This window comes from Amborella trichopoda, chromosome 3 (genome assembly GCF_054954075.1).
Source record: "Amborella trichopoda isolate Santa Cruz 75 chromosome 3, AtrichopodaSantaCruz75HAP2 v2.0, whole genome shotgun sequence".
Lineage (NCBI taxonomy): Eukaryota > Viridiplantae > Streptophyta > Magnoliopsida > Amborellales > Amborellaceae > Amborella > Amborella trichopoda.
Window position 1 is genome coordinate 61,068,156 of NC_142338.1, and position 20,726 is coordinate 61,088,881.

The 20,726-nt window shown below is 35.1% G+C and overlaps 2 protein-coding genes across 18 annotated transcripts; both read left to right on the top strand.

Annotated features, from left to right (window-relative positions):
- The first annotated feature begins 667 nt into the window (after window positions 1-667).
- LOC105421216 (nucleic acid binding / methyltransferase) lies at window positions 668-6,192 on the top strand. Of its 4 annotated transcripts, none has more exons than XM_011627765.3 (5): window positions 668-1,116; window positions 1,389-1,547; window positions 1,965-2,046; window positions 4,816-4,987; window positions 5,718-6,192. In XM_011627765.3, exons 1-4 carry the CDS (start codon window positions 700-702, stop codon window positions 4,968-4,970), a joined length of 813 nt encoding a protein of 270 aa, XP_011626067.1. In that variant the 5' UTR covers window positions 668-699; the 3' UTR covers window positions 4,971-4,987; window positions 5,718-6,192. The 4 variants fall into 4 exon arrangements, 2 of the variants coding, with proteins under 2 accessions (XP_011626067.1, XP_011626098.1); XM_011627796.3 differs by having other exon boundaries at window positions 5,730-6,192; XR_016052066.1 differs by lacking the exon at window positions 1,965-2,046.
- Window positions 6,193-7,601: 1,409 nt separating this feature from the next.
- On the top strand, window positions 7,602-20,088 carry RBL15 (RHOMBOID-like protein 15). Of its 14 annotated transcripts, none has more exons than XM_011627836.3 (13): window positions 7,602-7,871; window positions 9,262-9,427; window positions 9,812-10,115; window positions 10,303-10,335; window positions 10,456-10,547; window positions 10,696-10,769; window positions 11,564-11,649; window positions 11,878-11,950; window positions 15,721-15,902; window positions 16,474-16,528; window positions 16,722-16,778; window positions 17,032-17,103; window positions 19,871-20,088. In XM_011627836.3, exons 1-13 carry the CDS (start codon window positions 7,848-7,850, stop codon window positions 19,874-19,876), a joined length of 1,224 nt encoding a protein of 407 aa, XP_011626138.1. In that variant the 5' UTR covers window positions 7,602-7,847; the 3' UTR covers window positions 19,877-20,088. The 14 variants fall into 14 exon arrangements, 5 of the variants coding, with proteins under 5 accessions (XP_011626138.1, XP_088718139.1, XP_088718140.1 ...); XR_016052072.1 differs by having other exon boundaries at window positions 7,603-7,871; window positions 16,107-16,528; XR_016052071.1 differs by having other exon boundaries at window positions 7,603-7,871; window positions 16,204-16,528.
- The last annotated feature ends 638 nt before the right edge of the window (window positions 20,089-20,726 follow it).

Sequence of the window (20,726 nt, forward strand, 5' to 3'; positions counted from 1 at the left end):
ATAAATGCTCAATTAGTGTAGTCATGTGAAATGTCGATTAAAAACAATATTGGTTAAAAGGGGTGATTTGGTTAAAGTGAAATGTTCTAAAAATGTCAAGATGATGGCCCTAAAGGACATGATGAAACTAGTGATAAAAGTTATAGTGATTTATAGGTGCATGAGGGTATGACCCTTAGTAAGGTATAATGGTAGAACATGATTTTTCAGCCCGATCCTAAACCCAAACAGCTGGGATAAGGCTTAGATGGCGATTATGATGTTAGATTTGAAAAAGTTATATATCATAATATTTACATAACTGCAGAAATAGTAAATAAGATATTTTGAAACTTCAATTTGTAAGATAAGTTGAGGGATTTAATGGTATTTTATTTCAATCGATTGATGTTCACGATGGATTTTGGTTTTTGGATGGTAGACGCGCTTGAATAGTTGCGTCCCAAGATGTAGTAAACCGGTTTTTTCATAAACCACACGTTAAATTACCATTCTGCCCGCAGGCGTCCTTTTTCGTCATTTTTCAAATAACAGCGCCCAAACTAATAAACCCGCGAATTCAGAGTGCAGGCATACTTCAAAAAATTCGAAACTACATAGGGGCAATTTCAGTAATTTAATTTTGAGGAAAGCTATAAATGACTCGAAGTTTTTTTGTGTTCCCTCCATGCAAAAAGAGAGGGAAAAAAGACCCTAGAAATGGCGGCCACTGAAGCGCGCCAGAGTGACACAGAAAACCCTAGAATAGATACAGGAAACCCAATCATCATGGATGAGAAGAATGGAGAAAGTGGAAACCCTAAGATAATGGACGCCATTGATGATGATCACAAGTTTTATCTTCAAATTGAGGCAGACGAAGAACCATTAAGTCTCAGATCTGATACTATCCAAGCCCTAAAGGAGTTTCTATTGGAGCAACAGAAGCTTCAACAAGAAGAAAAAGAGGAATACAATAATGGTGTCGATTTAGTGGATGAGGACTGGAGGCTGAGCCAGTTCTGGTATGATGAAGAGACAGCTGAAACAGTAGTCAGCGAGCTGAGACATTTGAGCCTACTGACTTCATCTCCGGTTGTTTGCATTTCATGTCCAACTATCTATGTCTATCTCAAGGTTGGCTGTGTAATTTCAAATCCATGTTTTATTTTTTTTTTAATTTCAATATGCAATTTTTCATTTGATTCATTAGTTATCCTTCATTCAATATCTGCAAATAACACATTTTTTTCTTGTGCCCTGTGACGTTGTTATGGTATTTTTGTTTGCCTGTGTTCACTTTTTCGTAGTGTTAATACGTGGTGAAGGTAAAGAGGCAGATTCACTTTAATCCATTTATAATTAATCGTGGAGGTATTACTGAGACTTTATATATTTTATGATTTCAGAAAATTCAACCAAATATCAATGTGAAGCTCCTCGAGTATGACAAGCGGTTTGAGCAGTATGGCAGTGATTTTACATTCTATGACTATAATCAGCCTGAAAATTTGCCACCAGAATTAGAGCATGCTTATCAAATTGTTGTTGCAGACCCTCCTTACCTGGTAAAAAGTGCAATGTCCTTGTCACCTTGCATAGTATATTGTCCTTTACATTTGCACTTCATGTTGAGGTATTAAAGTAAATGAATAAGAAATCATCAACCCATGTACATACAAGCAAGAGTTATCCTTCAGAAGATATGCGTCATTCTTTTTTAATTCTTCGAGGAGCTATGTATTGACAAGATCCAAAAAATTGGCTTTTATTATTTTGTGATGTTCAAGCTGATAATTATTTAGTGATAAAGTAGATGTGATGTTTTCCTGTGATTGTGACTGGGAGCTAAAATTATTGAAACGCTATCAATATTTGTAAAATGCAGGTTGTATCGACTATTAAGATTGCAAGATTTATCTCTATCAGATTATGTGGAAATTGTATTCTATTTATGTATTTGTGTCTCTTTTGTATGGTGCTAGAGTAAGGAATGCCTGGAGAAAGTTGCACAAACCATATCATATCTCAAACAGCATGAACAATCCTACTTGCTCCTGCTAACAGGTATACGTCCTATTCCCTCATAGGGTGTATGAAATGATAAAGGTGTTAGAACTTCAAGAAATTGCGGAAACCCATTTTAGTTCCAGAGAAAAATCCAATGTTCGTAGTCTTTAAGTACTGGTTTTTTAATTATTTTGTATTATCAATGTACAATCCTCCATCCTCCCCCGTGTTGTGTTCTCTATGGAAAAATTGTTTGGTTGGCTAGAAGATTTTCCTTGCTGATTATGCTATCAATGTCGAGAGAAACATTGGTTGTTGCATCCAAAACACTGTCTGAATCATCATAGGCCTTTCAGTTCCTGGAAACTTAATTGAAGTTGTCTTAATAATATTCATTATCAAAAAAAGGTTCTCTTATGTGGACCAAGCATGGTTGGTTAAACCATGCCATTAAAATCATGTATGATATTAATTTGAGGAAGCTATGCTGAAGAGACACAAGAGTTTGAAACTTGAGCTTGTGAATATTTTGACAATTGGAAATTGGTGCTTATATAATAGGTCTCATTGAACTCTCAGTAGACAAATAGTCATTGTTATTTAAAAGTAAAATTACATTTGCGATTGTGTATTTTTCAATTCTGATAATTTATCTGTGCCAGCTAGTTGGATATCAGACCATTTTGCATGCTGGGGTTTCCCTACCTGCTTTTGCATAATGAATTACACAATCATATATGAATGAGGATGTTATTTGCATTTTTTTTAGTCCATGACTCTCAGTGTCACGTTTCTTGGAATATCCAAAATGTGTACAGTAGATGACTAGTGACAAAAGGTGTATCTAACTCACAATTGTAAAACACTAGAGCCTATGTATCAGAAAAATAAAGGAATGCATGGTATGCTAAGTATGAGTATGGCATTGAGTACTCATAGCCAATATCCCCTTCTATACTTATCCCCAGAACGTGGAGATGAGTAGCTGTTCACACTTAAAAAGAAGGGCAGCGTTAAAAGCGGACAACAACTCAGCTCCACCATCTGTGTGGATAATTTCAGATGGTGGATGTTGGGTTTGAGGCTTTGAGCATCCTACATTCCCTCCAAGTATAGCATATTTTCCCATAATAATTTTGGTTTCCTTAAAGGTTGCTAGCAAAAAGTGATATTTTTTTTAAGCTGAATGGAAATATACGGTTAAAGCTGTAGAGATCATTGCTTGTTATTCCCACCTAGGTCCTCGAGACAATGCAGTTATAGTGGAATAAGTGGTGACATTATTGCTTTCCTTGTCCTTATGACGGCATTCAGAATTTTCATTAGTTGGTCTTTTCCTCATTCTCTGCAGAAATATCAATAATGTTTAGAACCACTGGTCTCATTGATTTGCTTTATTTTCCCTTATTCGTAAATACATGTTTGTGCCTTTATGTGTAGTGTGTGGTGTGTGTGCGCATGTTCGTGTGCGTTTAGGACATTAGAACCACTGGACTAATTGGATTGTTCTCTCTCTCTCTCTCTCTCTCTTTGTATTTCTTTTATTCTTGTTGAGATACATATGTGCGTCCCTTTCTATGTGTGTGTGAGCGTGTGTGCATGTGCATTGCATTAGCCTATAGGCTAATACTGTACAAGTCTGGCACCCTAACTTTTTGGTGTTAACTGTATTTTATTTTTAAGGTCAGTTTTTGTACATATCCTCTTGATCCTAGCGAATATCCCCAGGGAAAAGTTTGGAAAAAAGAAAAAAGAAAAAAAGAACTGAAAAAACTGGTTTTCTGAAGAGTAACTGAGAAAGAAATTGGTGCACTATTCTTCAGGTAAATGTCACCCAAAAAAAAAAAGAAAAAAGAATTTGTTCATCTAGTTTTTAGGCAATTATTCATCTAGTGTTTATTGTAAACTGATGGTGTTGAGGGTAGTGAACTAGGTAATGCAAGTATCTCCCACTGACACATGCTCGCATTCGCATGCATGCATGCACACACATGCATGAGAACTGTCACGTGAGCCGGTCGGCCTATTGAACTGTATGGCTGGGCGACTCAGATTCAATCTAGACGCATCAACAGCCAGTGTGTATGGTCAGTGTTTGATTTTTAATATTTTCTATTGATCATTTTGAGCTGAACTTACGTGGAGAGATGAGTCGAATCTAGGCACGGATGAGAAAAATATTTAAAAAATCATATGCTCGAAGGAAATGGATGTAAGTGCCCCTGCCACTCTCAGTGAACTTGACTTCCAGATTGATAAATATGGGCCTTCTAGCCTACACTGTGGTATAGGCCTGCCAGACCATTAAATCCACTCCCACATACACACGCGCACACATACACAGAGCAAAAGGCTTACACTGTTTTTTATAATTCAAACTCAGTTGACGTTGTTGAGGGAATTTCCCTCGGCATTCAGCGGCTTAGGTTTGAGGATTTCGATAACGTTAGTAAAATGAAGGATGGTCTCAAATGAACACCGCATCCTCCGATTGCCTGGTGCATTCTTGGACTTTGTTTGTTTTTCATTTTTCCTTTTGTGGATAATTTGGCTTCAATGGTGATATTATTGAGGGCGTCTGATATGCACCTTCTGTGCTTCACATGTTGCGTGCCACAACTCATCATTGTTGACATCATATTTTAAGATAAAATTATATGATTCAAGATTGCAAAGTACCTTTTTTTTGTGATTACAAAGTATCATTTATGTTGTGATCTGTTTCAGCTTTGTGTCCTTTGAGTTCAAGCTTTTTTTTTTTATCATAATCTTTCTTATCCGTAAGGTCCACTTTAATAGAGCTGGTTGGGCTACACTCTTTTGCAGGTGAGGTGCAGAAGGAGCTGGCAGGAGACCTCATAAACCTCTATCCATGTGGTTTCAGGCCCAAGCACTCTAGCAAATTGGGGAATGAATTTATGCTCTTTACTAGCTACAATCCGGAGGAAAGATTAGGTGGATGGGCGAGAACCAAAATGTGATGATATCTCTACTTGTGGTAATACATTTTTGTTTTTCTTCAACATTTCAATATTCTAGCTCATATAAATGTAAATGTGAACCATTCAATGGAAACTCTTTTCTCATTGTAGTTAGGAAAAGTACACAAAGAGACAATTTACTTTTAGTATAATGAGGTTACAATCAATCATGTCCGTCATATTTTAAATCAGGTGGTTGTAAGTATATTATTGACTCCATTCAAAGTTCAGAAAAAAAACAAAAAAACCGCGAATTTCGTGACACCACCATGCTATCCAATTTGATATCTAATGGCTAAGAATGATTGTGACCTTCTTGTAATAATGATAAATGGTCTCATAGCATACGATCCCCTTGTAGTTATTATGTAATTTCTTAGGAGATCTTTATAAATTTGGGTTTTCTTAGAATGTTCTTACAAATATAAGAAATATTTGGGAAGAATGTGTTTCCATAAACCTGTAATTGTCTACTTATCTTTTTGACTTTTGCATTCATAAATCTACATGTGCAGTTTTTTTTTAAACACGATTTCACAATCAAGCTTAACTTAATTTTGAAAATAAGTAAAACACAATATAAGTTATTGATATTGAGTACAAGGCCTCTACTTGTAAGAATCTCGTGATGTATTCATGAGATTTCCATTGAAGAGGAAATATTTGTAAGTTCCAATATATTTATTTTGCTCGGTCCATTTTACATTCCACCTTTTCCAGACTTTTGACGACTGGTTCATCTTAAAGTTGCAATTTTAGGTCCAGGATGCATGGTGCAATCTCTGCTCTTCTTCCATGTCTTTTGCTGCTTTCGTATGTTTTATGGCATGTACTCTATTAATGAATGGTGAAGAATGGAAATTGAGAACCGAATCGAAGGACAACTACTTGGATGCAGACCACATGGATGTCATTGACCTTCTTCACTCCAGTATTGCCCATTGCTTTGTAAATATGGGTTCTTATGTATGCTTGTGTTGAGAGAAAGATTCTCTGATATTTGATGTGTCGTCTCTAATGTGATTGTCATGGTATTTGAAGGGTGTATGTTAGTTCTTTCTTTGAAAGGGAAATGATAATCTTTTGGGTATCTAAGATAATTAGTGAAAAGATGGGGTGGAGAGAGAGAGAGATAGAGATAGAGAGATTTCTTAGGATGATCTTTGATGTATAATTTCTAATGCAGATTTATAGTCATGGCATTTCAAGGGTGTATTTATAATCATGGCATTTTAAGAGTTTATTTAGTTTCTTTGAAAAATAAAATTTATCATCATCATAACTTTTTTTTTCAACTATTTAAGATCGGCTATATAAATTCTGGTTCTCCATTTGCCATTCTACTTCCAACCATGTCTTTTTGGTTGTTGGGATTACTGATAAATAGTGTATAGGTCAAAGCCCTGTTGGTCTGCAAAAAAAGGTGATCAACTCTTTTATAGCAAATTGCTTTCACGGGAAAACTGTTTTACATTCGCAAACTATATAATGCGAGAACCAAATGAGCGCTAAAAACTTATACAAGAAGGCAAGAGGTACAATGAGGAAGCAGATGCCTTGCAAAGTTTGAGATAATATGCAAATTTGTAGTGGTTATTAAACAATTGTACATGGAACATTTTTGTGAGTGTTATTAGATTATATACCTTTTGAACAAGAAGGTGATAATCACTTTTAGCCATTAGATGTGAAATTTAACAACTTGGAGTATGATAAAGAAAGTTTCGAAAATTTTCTTTTAACCTTTGAGATTGTTGTCGTATCAACCAAGTTTATTTATCACCCCCTTGTACTATAAATAACAATCTCATTATATTTTTTTTACTCTTTTTTTTTTTTTTTGAATGTTCAATACATTCGGAGTTGAAAAAAATTAATCAAATTAATCCTAGTTAACACCCCAAAAAAGAAAAGAGAGAGAGAGAGAGGTGAGAGGATAGAGGATAAAGCAAGTAGAATACATACGTAAGCACGTCAACCCATTAATTTGAACTAGAGTTATTAGGATCGGATCAAACTAACAATCGGATTGCTAATCAATACTTTGGTTGATCTAGTCCAATATTAAGAACCATGTTTGATTAAAAATTGATTAAAATTATTGTTTGATTTATCTTGATTGATTCGACGTGCAACTTTCAATTGATTCCACAAAGGAAAAAGTTTATATAAGGTTGCAACCTTGAAATGTAAAATTACATATGCATCTCAAAAATCTATCGGAAAAGTTTATTTTAGTGTTGAAAAAATCTCTAATTGATCATCTTGACATTGAGATGTAAATTTTTTAATCTCATAAATAGTGCATCTCTCAATACATTATCTAGATCATCCATTTTTAAGACTTTCATATGTTTATAGATCTACTGGATTTTAACCATTTTGAGTTTTAAAATTTTATAATTAGATATGAACCATTTTTTAGTTTAAAATTTTATAATTAGATATGAACCATTTTTTAGTTTAAAATTTTATAATTAGATATGAACTATTTTTGGAGTTTAAAATTTTATAATTAGATATGAAAATAGATTTTTAGATAATCCCTAAAATTTGTTTCACCAAAATTATATGTTATGATGAAATTTAGAAATGTGCCGTAAATAGATTGTAAAGTTGCAACCTTATAGAAACCACACCCTTCAACAAATCAAAATAAAACGGCGGCTTTTTATATTGTAAACGTGAAATGCGGGCACCTTGCAAAGCCCGCGAGGGTAGAGAAGCCCAAACCAGGTGAGGGAGGGCATTTTCGTCATCGTTAGTTTGCGGAAGAAGCAGAGGAGTGGGAAAGCTGACTTCTCCGTATATCTTCTAACTCTCCTTTAATCTCTCTATCTCTCTCTTTCTTACACGCGAACTCTCTCTCTCCAGAGAATGAGATCAAACATAGTCACAGAGGTATGCGAAATTGTATCCAATTATTGTAAACTTTCTTCATCTTTCGCTCTCTAGATCTTATAGGTTATCTCTCCTTCATTAAATCCGTCGTTCTCTTCTTTTCTGTTTTCTTAGATCTTTTATTATGAGATTCGATCTTGAATTGCACAAATTTTAATTTCAGTGCCTGCTACGAATTATTCCTTCTCTGTTGATATGAGATTCTGATTTTCTCCCATCTTTAACGAATTTTAGTGGTTTAATACAATGAACTGTTAGGAAACAGGAAATAAGCGGGGCTCGAATTGTTACTTTAATTCATTGTTTTCTGTATATCAATTTGGGTTTTCGAATTTATATTTTACGTTTTAGTTGATTTACCCCTAGTTAGTAGCTTCTCTTTAAAGTTCAATTACATCTATCGTGGATTTTTCCTTTCTACAGATGGGATTATTAATATTTTGCTGTGTTTAGTAATCTTTTATAGGGTTTGGAACACCCTCAGAATTCTGTATTTTTTACGAAGTTGGATGTATTGTTGATAAATTCTTGTAAGAAACTTAGGGTTTTTTATTAGGGTTCTGTTTTAAGTGTTTCTTTTTTTCTTTAATGTGAATATCTTTGAAGTGATTAGGCAGTGTTTTTTTTGCTATAGCTGGTTTGAAGGTATAAAAATGGGATTTTCTATTTTGGGGACAAAAATCTTAAGGAATTGGGAATTATAAGGGAAACCCTGTTAAAAGATCTGATGTTTGATCTGAGGATAAAAAGGATAATGATATTGATGCAAGTATGAAATACTCCATAAAAATACCTATAACTCATCCTTATTAGGAACTCGTAATTTCTTGACCATTTCTTATTGATATAGTGAAGTTTGCAATCACTTGTTTTTTGTGTGAAGAATTGTTGAAAAGTAGCAAAGCTCATATTTTTGGGGTTACTTGAGGAAATGGGGCATTTCTTTTGAATTTTTCTCTACAAACTTTGACATGAGAGAGAGAGAGAGAGAGAGAGAGAGAGAGAGAGAGAGAGAGAGAGAGAGAGGTTCGTACAAAAACACCTGAAGCCCACTGTCCTAAACTCCTAATATTTTGGTTGGTTTAGTGTTTTAACATGTTAGCATTTGAATCACAAGTAACTTCTGGAATTCTTGCAAAGTCTCATGATTATGCTTTTTATTTTTCCCCCTTTGCAATCGAAGGTTATTTGGGATTCTGAACTCTTGCAAAGAATCAAAACTTCTCTTTTGTTTTTGAGAAAATTGTTTAAAAACTAATGCATAATAGGGTTTTCTCTAGGTAGAGCCACAAATGTTTACTAATGTGATATTGGTTTACATTTTTTGTTCTTCTGTTATTGAATCTAATTTCAATTATTACAATAACTTTTACCTTTTTTTATGGTTTAGGCAGGACTGCCTACTAGGTTAGGGCAATGGTGGGGAGCTGTGCCATTTCTTACTTCTTGTGTGGTTATTGTATGTGGGTTCATCTACTTGGTGTGTCTCTTGTCTGGATATGATACGTTCGAGGAGGTTTGCTTTTGGCCTTCTGCTGTGATTTCACGGCTTCAAGGTATGACTTGTAGCTCTTATCGAGTCATGAAATATTTTTATGTTAAATAGATCTTTATTCATATTCATTGTAAAAAAAGGTAAAAAAAGCAAGGAATTGCAAGTTGTCTGTCCATCTAATGTTTTCTATATATGAGGACTTATTTTCTTTGTTACTTATTGCTTGTGTATGACATGGTCAGCCATTTTTTATGTAATTAGTAACAGTTGGGAAGTATCTATATAAGAGTTATCTGTTTAGCTTCGGAAAAGTAATGATCTAAGAAAAATATCAAAGTAGAAGCGGAACAGAGACATTGTTTTTCTTCTTTATGAGATGTTGTAACTTGGATCTCTCTCTTTGCTGTTACATTTGAGCTCTAATGGGCTTTTAATGGTCTTGCAGTTTATCGTATATATACATCGATTATTTTCCATGGCTCTCTTCTGCATGTTATGTTCAACATGTTGGCTCTGGTACCTTTGGGCTGTGAGCTGGAACGTATCATGGGGTCAGTTCGCTTATTTTATGTGACAATCTTATTGGCTTCAAGCAATGCCATTTTCCACCTTTTTATTGCATTAGTGGCAGCTCATAATCCTATCCACCTGTTTCCACATCTCATGGATGAGTGTGCTATTGGATTCTCTGGTGTTATATTTTCTATGATTGTCATAGAGACTTGCCTTAGTGGAATCCAGTCCAGAAGGTATGTAGATTGAATGGCTTTTCGTAATGATTTCAATTTTATGTGCAGATCTAATGCTTCACCTGTTGTCTTTCAATTTTATGTGTAGATCAAATAGTTCATCCTATTGGATTTTAATTGCATGTTCTATCATGTTTTACTGAAATATGTCTTTTTTGGTTTTTCCTTTCTTCACCACTTCTTGCAGTGTGTTTGGACTATTCAATGTGCCCGCAAAATGGTATGCATAATGATATCTTCTATGGGGAGATTAGGAAGTTCATTTTGTCGTTGATCATACTTTTTCTAGGTTTTGTTGCTATTTCTTGTATTTTGCTGATCTAAGTAATATATGTTTCAGGTATGCATGGATATTACTGATCGTGTTTCAGCTTTTGATGACCAATATTTCACTGCTTGGACACCTATGCGGGATTTTGTCTGGGTTTGCATGTCTGTTATAGTTTTTTCTTTTGTTGTATCTGGTTATGGTTTTTAATATTTGCTAATTTATTATTGAACTCTGTGTTTCACTAACCTATATTATGTGGTTGAATGGTGGAACTCATGCATATACTCGTTGCTGCATATTTTGAATTAGATACATATGGAATGTTCAACTACTTAATACCTGGATCATCCTTCTTTTCTGCTATCGAGAGCTCCCTAGTACTGGTAAGTTCATGGTTTGAAGTTCAAACCATGAAGGATTCTGGCTTTTGGATTTTTAATATTTGATCTAATAAAGGTGAGGACCTTAAACTTTCCTATAACCCGTCCCAAGCCCGGATAAAGGAGGTGGGTTGCGTTAGGTACACAGTTAGTGCAAAACTTTGCCACATTTTATCATGAATCCTGAACCATATGTTGAGGATATGACCTTTGATAGAGAAGAATGGAGGAACAAGAATCATGTAGCCAACCCCAAATCATTGGGATAAGGCTTGGATAATGATGATGGTGACGAGTTTCTTTCTTCCTTCTTCCTACTCAAGGGATTTAAGATATAGGCTTTAATGTATGAACACTTGCTTCCACCCTTGAAATATTGACTCGAACCATCAAAACAACATAAAGAAGCCAGTCAAGTTTAAGCATTTTGATTATTGAATAGCTAAATAAATCAACCGCTAAAAAAGCACAAAATGATAAAACCCTGTGAGCTTAATACCTACTAATTATTTAATAGCAGCCTGTCTAATAAATATCAGATAGCTTGTTGAGTAGGATTTTGTCATTTTCTGCCTAAAAATATCCTAGATCCCAACTAGGCCATTTTAGATCCAGGGTCCTAGTTAGACCTCCTGGGCCAGTCCAGTCCTGCTCTGACAACACCGGCTAGGCATATATATTGACATATATATTGCATATGCTGCTATACTTGTAGTATTCGTCCTATTTATTACCCAGGATTTTTTTCCATTGTTTGTGAACTGGCGACTGAATATTTCAAAATTTTGTTTATGCAGTCATCTTGTGTCAGGCGCCCTAGATTCATTGTAGGTGGCAGTGGGTCTCCAAATGCTGGTCCATTGCCTTCATACTCAATTCCTGGGTAATATATCCTTTTCAGGTTTTGGTCTGGGAGCATCGTCACAGCCTCACAGTACTTGATATGATGGTTATAACTAATCAAATTATTGCGAGTATTTGTGAGAAAACCTTTATAAATCTTTCTCCAGAATTTAAATTTAAGAATTCCTAGTCTTTAAACTTAATAAGGAATTATTATGGACATTGTATGATTTGTACCCATACCTGACTTCCAAACTTCGCCATGCAGTAATGCTGATTCTGGAAGTGTATGGACACGTCTATCATCATGGGTGCCACTGAGGGAAACAACAGCTGATGAGGTACATTTATGACATTATTATTATTATTATTATTGTTATTATTTGGTCATATAATTTGTTTTTTAAAGTAGATGTAAGTACCCTTTTCAAATTTTCTGAAAAATGAACGTATAATAACATTTTACCCATATCTTTTAATTTAATTTGAAAATAGCTGTCAAAATACAACTCAGCCTTGGCCTGCCCTTTGCCGATCACTGCCTTTCCCAAGCCCAGCTAAAGGAGAAGGGTTGTGTTAGGTGGCAGCCAGCGTAAAACTTTGCCACAACTTTCCATGAACCCGTCAAAGTACACATGACTGTGAGTTGGCATAGTTGAAAAGGGGTAAAATGCCAAACTGTTGAATTAGCATATGAATGCTTATGTAGGAAAGATACTAATTCAAAATTTTGGATATTATGTATTAATACACCATAGCTTGACTGTTTCATTTCACATGAACTCCCATCCAATTACAAAAGGGTGTGGTTTCTATAAGGTTGCAACTTTAAACAATCCAATTAAGGCGTACCTCCAAATTTTACCATAACAGGTAATTTTGATGAAATTTGTTTTTAGGATTATCTCAAAATCTAGTTTCATATCTAATTATAAAATTTTAGACTCCAAAAATGGTCAAAATCAAGTAGATCTATAAACATATGAAAATCTTGAAAATAGACGGTCTAGATAATGTATTGCAAGATGCACAATTTCTGGGATTCAATCTTTTTTTTTTTTGTCAAATTCATACATCTTGATGTCAAGATGATCAATTAGAAGTTTTTTTGATATTAAAACAACCTTTTCCAATGGATTTTTGAGGTCATATGTAATTCTACATTTTAAGGTTGCAACCTTATATAAACTTTTTCCATTACAAAATCTTCAGTTATATTTACAAAATAAAACATATGCCGAATTTATTGAGGAATTGAGCTTCAGATTTTTCTTAAAAAAGATGAATTGTAATTTTGTAACCTGAATTATTTGTGCTTCTCCTGAGTGACCTTTTTTTTTTTATTATTAGTGGTTTGAGTGGAATTTATTTAAAATGCCCTTAGTTATAGATAAAAATATTAGAGGAGCTTCTTTTTTTTTTCCTGTAACCTAGTGAATTTAGCTGGTTTTGGCCTCAATTTATTAACTGAACTTTGGCTAGAAAGCTTGCTAGCCTACTTGATCCAAGAAAATAGAGACAATAGGCGAAAAAAGTTAAAAAAACCATCAAAACGGGCCGGATTTGAGTGGATATGGCTTTTCTTGCACAAAAAATGACTCCAAAACCCTAGATAGATCACCTATACTATTCACAGTTTGTTTTTACTATTCATGTCCCAAAAGTGTTAAAAACCCGAACAGTCGAGGCCTTTTATTATAATATAATAAAAAAGACCAAAACTACCCCCACTTAAGGCAAAACATTATAAAATACCCTATAAGTCCCTTCACTTAAAATAAAATTTGTAATGACACTTTTACCCCTAAAAAGTAACTTTAGAAAACTTCAAAAAATGCATCCTGAAAATTTAATCATAAAAATTCAAGAATAAGCGCATATTGTCTTGTATCATTCTCTCTGGTTGGAGAAAACTCGCCCTCGAGTTTTGAGATAAGCTAAGATGAATTTTGTGTTATTCCTGCAACCTCCTTCAATTAGAATATTGAAAACACGATCTTTAGACTTGTGAAGTTATTGGACTAATCAAAACATAACAATTTGCACTGAAACTGATTCTTTACAATCAATTGATATATCCATAAACACTTTTGAGAAACCCTCGAGGAAGGATCAGTGTATGTTGATGGAATCCTTTCAGCCCCATGAACTTGTTGAAATTGCATCAGTTCAACTATATAACATTACTGAAATTGCTTCAGCTAGAACAGACTAAGGGAGCATCTTCAAGGTGATCATCTTCAACCCCTAGTTCACTAACTGAATCAGCAACCTCCTCTTCCAAAAATTCTTCATCTTCACCTTGACCATGGTCACCTTGTTTTCACTTGGTTCTTAATAAAAAATTGGATCACCACCTTCTTCATCTGCACACTCATTAAAGACCGGTGGAGAGTCCCAATCAATGCCTTGCTGAAATTTTGTGGATCACCAATGCCTCCCCATGATCACTATAGGTCACTTCTGGGTCCTTTTCATCAACTGATTCATCGTAGATGGGATCACCTTCAAAAGAATGCTTGTTGTCCTCATTATAAAACTCCTCGGAAAGGTTAATAAACTTGTGATTTGGACACTGTGATGAGACATGACTTGTAGCACTTGATGTTGCTACCGGCACCCCTTTCAGGTCACCTAACTCCCAAAACAACCCCTTTTTGGTCCAAAGAACCTTGCTGGTTGGTTGTTCCAGCAGTGTGGGATGTTGAACCAGCACCCGTCATGCTACCTTTTCTGCCTTATTTCCCGTCACTCGCACCTGCACCTGCACTCGCACCATACCTGTTCGAGGGTCGTTTCTCCTGAGTTTTAGCCGTCTTTGCAAGGTTACAAATCTCATCAAGGGTCCAATATTGCTGCAAAACTACTACATCTTGAATTGATTGGTGCAGTCCATTCACATACATGGCAATGGACTGCTCCTATCGCTCAATCACATCACTACGACCAGTCCACTCACCTACCTCCTTGGTGCAACAAATGCATCTGATGTAAAGAATGTAAATAATTTTCAGGTAGGTACTTTTCGTTTTAATTTATTTTTCATCTTCTCCCAAGTGTTAATTTTGGGCTTTCCCATTCTCTCACACTTTTCTCTTGGCTCTTCCCACCATACTGAAGCACTTTTATTCACTTTAATGGCAATAATTTGGACCTTTTTTATTCTCTGGCACATCCTTGTAATCAAACTATCAAAGACCCTATCTACTAGGAATATACACTTTTAGATCTGTGGATTTCGAGTGCCGCTATACCTCTGTTCATATTCCTCATCACTCGACTCATCCCACGGAGCACAATCGTCTTGGATGGACAAAACTTTGTCTCGTCCATGATTGATGCCTGCAAGCTGCATTGTGAGTTCTTGAACTTGTCGACTCAAATCCTCTTCTCCTAATCCCGCTCATCACAAGGTCGATCCATATGAATACCCCTGCCTCAACCTCTTCTTGATGCCATAGGTTCACGAAAATAAAAAACCCTTAGCAGAGAACCAACAAAACTCCGCTGAAAACTGCAAATTCTAGGCTGATTTGCAAAACTTGACCTAAAATCAGCAAACCCTTGATTGGTTGTAGATTTTGAGTTTTGTTGTTTAAGAAAACCTAGGTTCTGATACCAATTTAATGCAAGAAAATAGCAAAAATAGGCAAAAAATGAGTGGACCTGGCTTTCTTTGAACAAAAAGTGACCTCAAAACCCTATGGTACTATTCAGTTTGTCTTTACTATTCACACCCTAAAAAGTTAGAAACCCTATCAACCTAGGCCCTTTTATTACATTATAATAAAAAAAGACCTAAACTACCCCTATTTAAGTTAAAACATTATAAAAACATCCTATAAGTCCCTTCACTTAAAATAAAATTCATAATGATGCTTTTACCCCTAACAAATAACCCTAAAATATTCCAAAAATACATCCTTAAAATTTAATAAGAAAAAATAAAAAACGAGACACATCTTGTCTTGCATCACTAGTGAATGTGACAGTTGATTGTTCTTGTCGGGACGTCTTGTATGCTATTACCCTCATGTTCTGTACCTTTTCTCCATTTCTAGTTCAATAGAAATAATTTTAAGCTATGAGAAAAGCTAATGATAAGCTGTAGTCAGCACAAGATAGCAGATTTCCTGGTCGTGGAAGAACTCTTGGATCCACCCGTAACCAGGCAGCCCACACAGCTGGTCCTGATCCAGAGTTACATGCAAGACTTTTGGATAGCAATCCACAAGACCCACCTTTGGATAGACCTGTAATAGCCCCTGGTGGAGCTCGATTATCAGATGGAAGGTATAACAATGTTCTCATGAGGGGCAGTTCTTAGTTCTGACACACCTATTATAGATGGACACACACACACACGCACAAATGTTATTTCTATATTTGGCCTTTTTTCAGGGTGATCATAGAAAGTGTAGTCCTCAGTTTCTGACAAGAAATGCCTTTACACATGTTAAAATATTTCTAAATAGGGGTATGTCCTGTTATTATCAGGGGCAAATGATGAAATAACTATACAAATCAAGGGTTGATATTCATTCATCAAGTGCATGGCATGTGCACATCCTTACATGCTGAATATCATGCACAGGTTATCGTGTAGCCGTCTTTGATCTTGGGAAATGACACAATGTCCCCTAGTAGAAACTGTATTGCAGCACGATATTAGGGGCATTTCTTATCAGAAAATGGAAGTGCTTGTGTTCCTATCTGAAGGGCCAAAAGATAAGAACCCCCATAGCCATCTCTCTACATGCACAAACTGCTGCAAGATATGTTTGGTTTAGGAAGCTGATGAGTGGGGTGTCATGTTTCTCTTAATCTGTCAGTTTTCTGATGAGGTTCCCTTGGTTTTCTTCAGGCAGGCAGCTGTAGAAAATGTAGCTGGAGCTCCGGTTCCAATTGTGCGCAATCAGGTCACTCTTGTTGTAATTTTTAGTATGGGCATGTGTTTTTTAAATAGAACATCCCTATAGTGATTTTCACTATAAAAGATGATTGTTCTTTTATATTGGTTATCGAAGAAAGACATTGTTGTTTTATGGTGAAGTTTTAGTCATGGTTGTTTCTTCAAGTTTCTTTTGTGCATGTTTTGTATATTTGATGCAGGTTCAGTCTAATTACAATGAAGAAGTAAAAAGACTTGTGGCTATGGGCTTTGAAAAGGTGTGTCAGGAAAATGGCTTAATTTTTTGATGTGTTCATTCTTTTCTTCATATTCATGATGTGGTTTACATACATGCGAGCACCCACACAGTCGCATGGTGTAAAAATTGCCTGAAGAGTGCTTGTCTGCATATATATCTCCGATTATTGGGATTCATATTAATACCATTTTTAGGAAGCAGAGAGGCTGGAGACTTCATATTTTCTCTCTCAGTATTAGACACTGATGGGAATACTGTTTTAATGTCTTTAGAACAAAGTGGAAGTGGCTCTTTCTACTGCAGAGGGAGATCCAAGTCTTGCAGTAGAAATTCTAACCAGCGAGGTACGTATTGAGTTGTTGATATATTTTTTTTCTAATTGTGCTATATGTGCATGAATGTCCCAGACACATGCATGCAATATATACACATGTGCGTATAAATAACTTATAAATAAATTAACAGCGTTGCATAGGAATACTAGATGAACGTTTAGGAAGTACATTAGAAATAGTTTCATGTACATGAAATATTTTTCTAACCCAGCAAAAGACAAAAAAATACTAAACCAGTTCACCTGCCCAATTGCTCCATGGAACAACCATAAATTTATCATGTTAGAGCTTGTCAGATAATGAAAGCTGTGCCCTTAACTCTAGAAAGAAATTTCACCAGACCATGAAACCTCCTTGGTGAAATATATATGCATATATGCTCCACTACTTGTGCAGGCCCTCATCAATTCCTATGAGTTTTGATCTAGAGACCGTACTCCATAGGTGGAGTGTTTAAATGCATTAGCAGGGCCCTATATATATATATATATATATATATATATATATATATAGATTATGTTAGGGTATTCATACTATGGAGTAATTTATTATTATACTCAATGTGGGTGATGTCATACCCCAGGTGGATGACATCACCACGCTCCTAATTACAAAAAATACCCTTATTAAAAAAATACAATATATACAAAACAAAGGTATAAGTGTCCAAAATTTGAGTATAATGATAAATTACTCCATAGTGTGAGCACTCTAACATATCCCCATATATATATATGGGAAATGTTGGCGTAGGCCCACTAGCCTACAGCTATGATCTGACGGACACAACTTTATTTCATATTTTAATTTTTTTTTTTTTTTTTTAAATCCAAATCATGTAAAATTTCAAACGCCTATTCTTCTCATCAACGCGGAGCTAATAAAAATATTAAAAAAATAATTCGCAATATATAAATTGACCAAAATACCTTAGAAATGTTTCAGGGTTATTTTGGTCAATTTATTATTCACAAAATATTTTTTTGATATTTTTATTGGATTCTAATATTTTTAAAGAACACACGCCCAAAATTTCAAGTGATTTGCATTTATATATAAAAATTAAAATTAAAATACGAAATGCAATCATGATCATTGGAACAGCCCAAATTATTGGGCCTATATATATATATATATATATATATATATATATATATATATATATATATAAAGCTAAAAAATGCCTATATAGACGAAAGTGAATAGCGTTCACCACCGTCACGGACTTGCTATGTCCATGGCAGTTTATTGAACGGATCTGCAACGAACGGCGTACGGTCTGTGGCGGTTTTCGTGGATTTTGCAACTGCCACCGTCATAGATCACGGACATGCTATGTTCGTGGCTGTTGAAACATCCGCGCCACCCAACATGGACATAGCATGTCCATGACAGTCACGGACATGCTATGTTCGTGGCGGTCGAAAAATCCTCGCCGTCCAAAAAAAATTGATGGCGGTGGCGTTATGGGCGAGATCACTATAGCATCTCACCCATAGTGATCTCTATAGTGATCTCACTCATAGGCGTTGCGTAGATGCTTCCAATATATTTAGGCGTACATTCTACTCATCAAGGCATACTTAATAAAATATATAAAAAATAATTTGTAAAATAGAAATTGACCAAAATACTCTAAAAAAGTTTTGGAGGTATTTTGGTCAATTTATTTTTTTGAATTATTTTTTTATTATTTTTATTAGATTTTACTATTTTTTAAGAATAGATGCTCAAAATTTCAAGTGATTTGAATTTGTAAAAAAAATGAAAGCGAAAATACGAAATGAGGTTGTGACCATTGGATTGGGCTCAAATTCAATCTGGGCTGTTGACTGACACTGTAGCTGTCAGCCCGTGGGTTGACAGGATCTTTTCTATATATGGAAAAAAATGGGATTAGCCCACTAGCTCATATGAACATATGAGTCCAACGGCCCAGATTGAATCTGAGTTTGATCTGACGGTCACGACTTCATTTCGTGTTTGAATTTTAATTTTTTTTTTACAATCCAAATCACTTGAAATTTTAGGCGTGTGTTCATCTCATCAAGGCACACCTAATAAAAATATATTAAAAAAAAAATTTTATCCGTGAAAAATAAAATAACCAAAATACCTCCAAAACTTTTCGAAGGTATTTTGGTCAATTTATTTCATGTAAAATATTTTTTGAAGATTCAACTATTTTTTATGAATATGCTCCTAAAATTTAAAGTGATTTGGATATGTAGAAAAAAAAATTAAAATTCAAACACTACCGAACATCTGTGATCGTTAGATTAGTTTAGATTCAATCTGGGCCGTTGAGCTCATATATTCATATGAGCTAGTGGATTAATCCCAGCTTTTTCATATATATATATAAACACACCATTTACTTTTAGTATAACGAGGGCACAACCCATATCATTCAGATTTTAAATCGGGTGGTTGTAAATGTGTCATTGATTATATACAATGTTCAAAAAAAAAATTCTCGAACCTCAAGCCATCCAATTTGATATCTAGTGGCTATGAATGATTGTGACCTCTTTGTAACATTGATAATTGGTCTCACAGTGTTTGTGTGTGTGATGCTAGAGAGAGAGACCCCGAGGGAAACTGGCCTAATATAAAAGTGATATATGAATCCTGGTCTACCGAGGGAAACTGGCCTGAGCCGAAGTCTTGTAGAGCACAACTCATATATAATCAAGATAACCAGCAAACCTCCAACAAGCTTTTTCTTTTTCTTTTGGTTCTTAATATCCTTGTAATTTTATTACACTTCGTGCAGGAATAGCAGCGCATAGCATTAACATGAGAGGCTTGTGAACTATGGGTTTGTGGCCATGTTGCACCCCCTACATAGTTGAGCGGCGGATGCAGCACGATACTAACCAAATTGTACTGAATTTTGGCTTGAGAGAAACACTTAACAAAAGGAGTTTCAGCCAGATTGTTATACTGTATGAGTAACCGGTAAAATACAAACCAGTTTGATTTCCCAGTTCATTGCAATCTTTTTTTTTGAAGTGTTGTAATTTGCTTTATTTGTAAAATCAGTGACTGCATTCCCTTAGAGCACAGAGTGAAAGGTCAGAGAGAGAGAGAGAGAGAGGGTACAGGTACATTTAGAGGATGGCATTCAAAATTATCGAGTCATTCTAAAATGTTGTTTCTTCTTGCGAAAATACAGTCTTCACTCCTGAAATAATACAAGGTACCAACTCATGCCACAATTGGAAGATTGGTAGCCATGTCTAAGCCAATCTTTAGTTGCACAATTGTGAAAAGCAAATAATTTAAAAAAATATTGACCTTACCTTTGATGAGTAAAGAGGAGTAAAGTAAACTTCAAAAATCCAGCCGAAAAGGTTGTTCTGACCTTAGAAAGTCATATGCTTTGATATCTTAACCCCAAGATGTATTGAGATGGGAAAAAAAAGATTTCAAGCCTTTAAAGTTAGGAAAAAGTTTATATAGAGCCGAGGCTTAAAACAATCAAATTAGAGCCCACCTAAAAAATTTCACTAGAAGAGGTTTTTCTTATGCCCAAATATCTTCAAACCGATCATCTTGACATCAACATGCATGGGCATGGAAAAAAATAGATTTCAAGTTTTGAAAATTGTGCATCTTGCATTGTATTT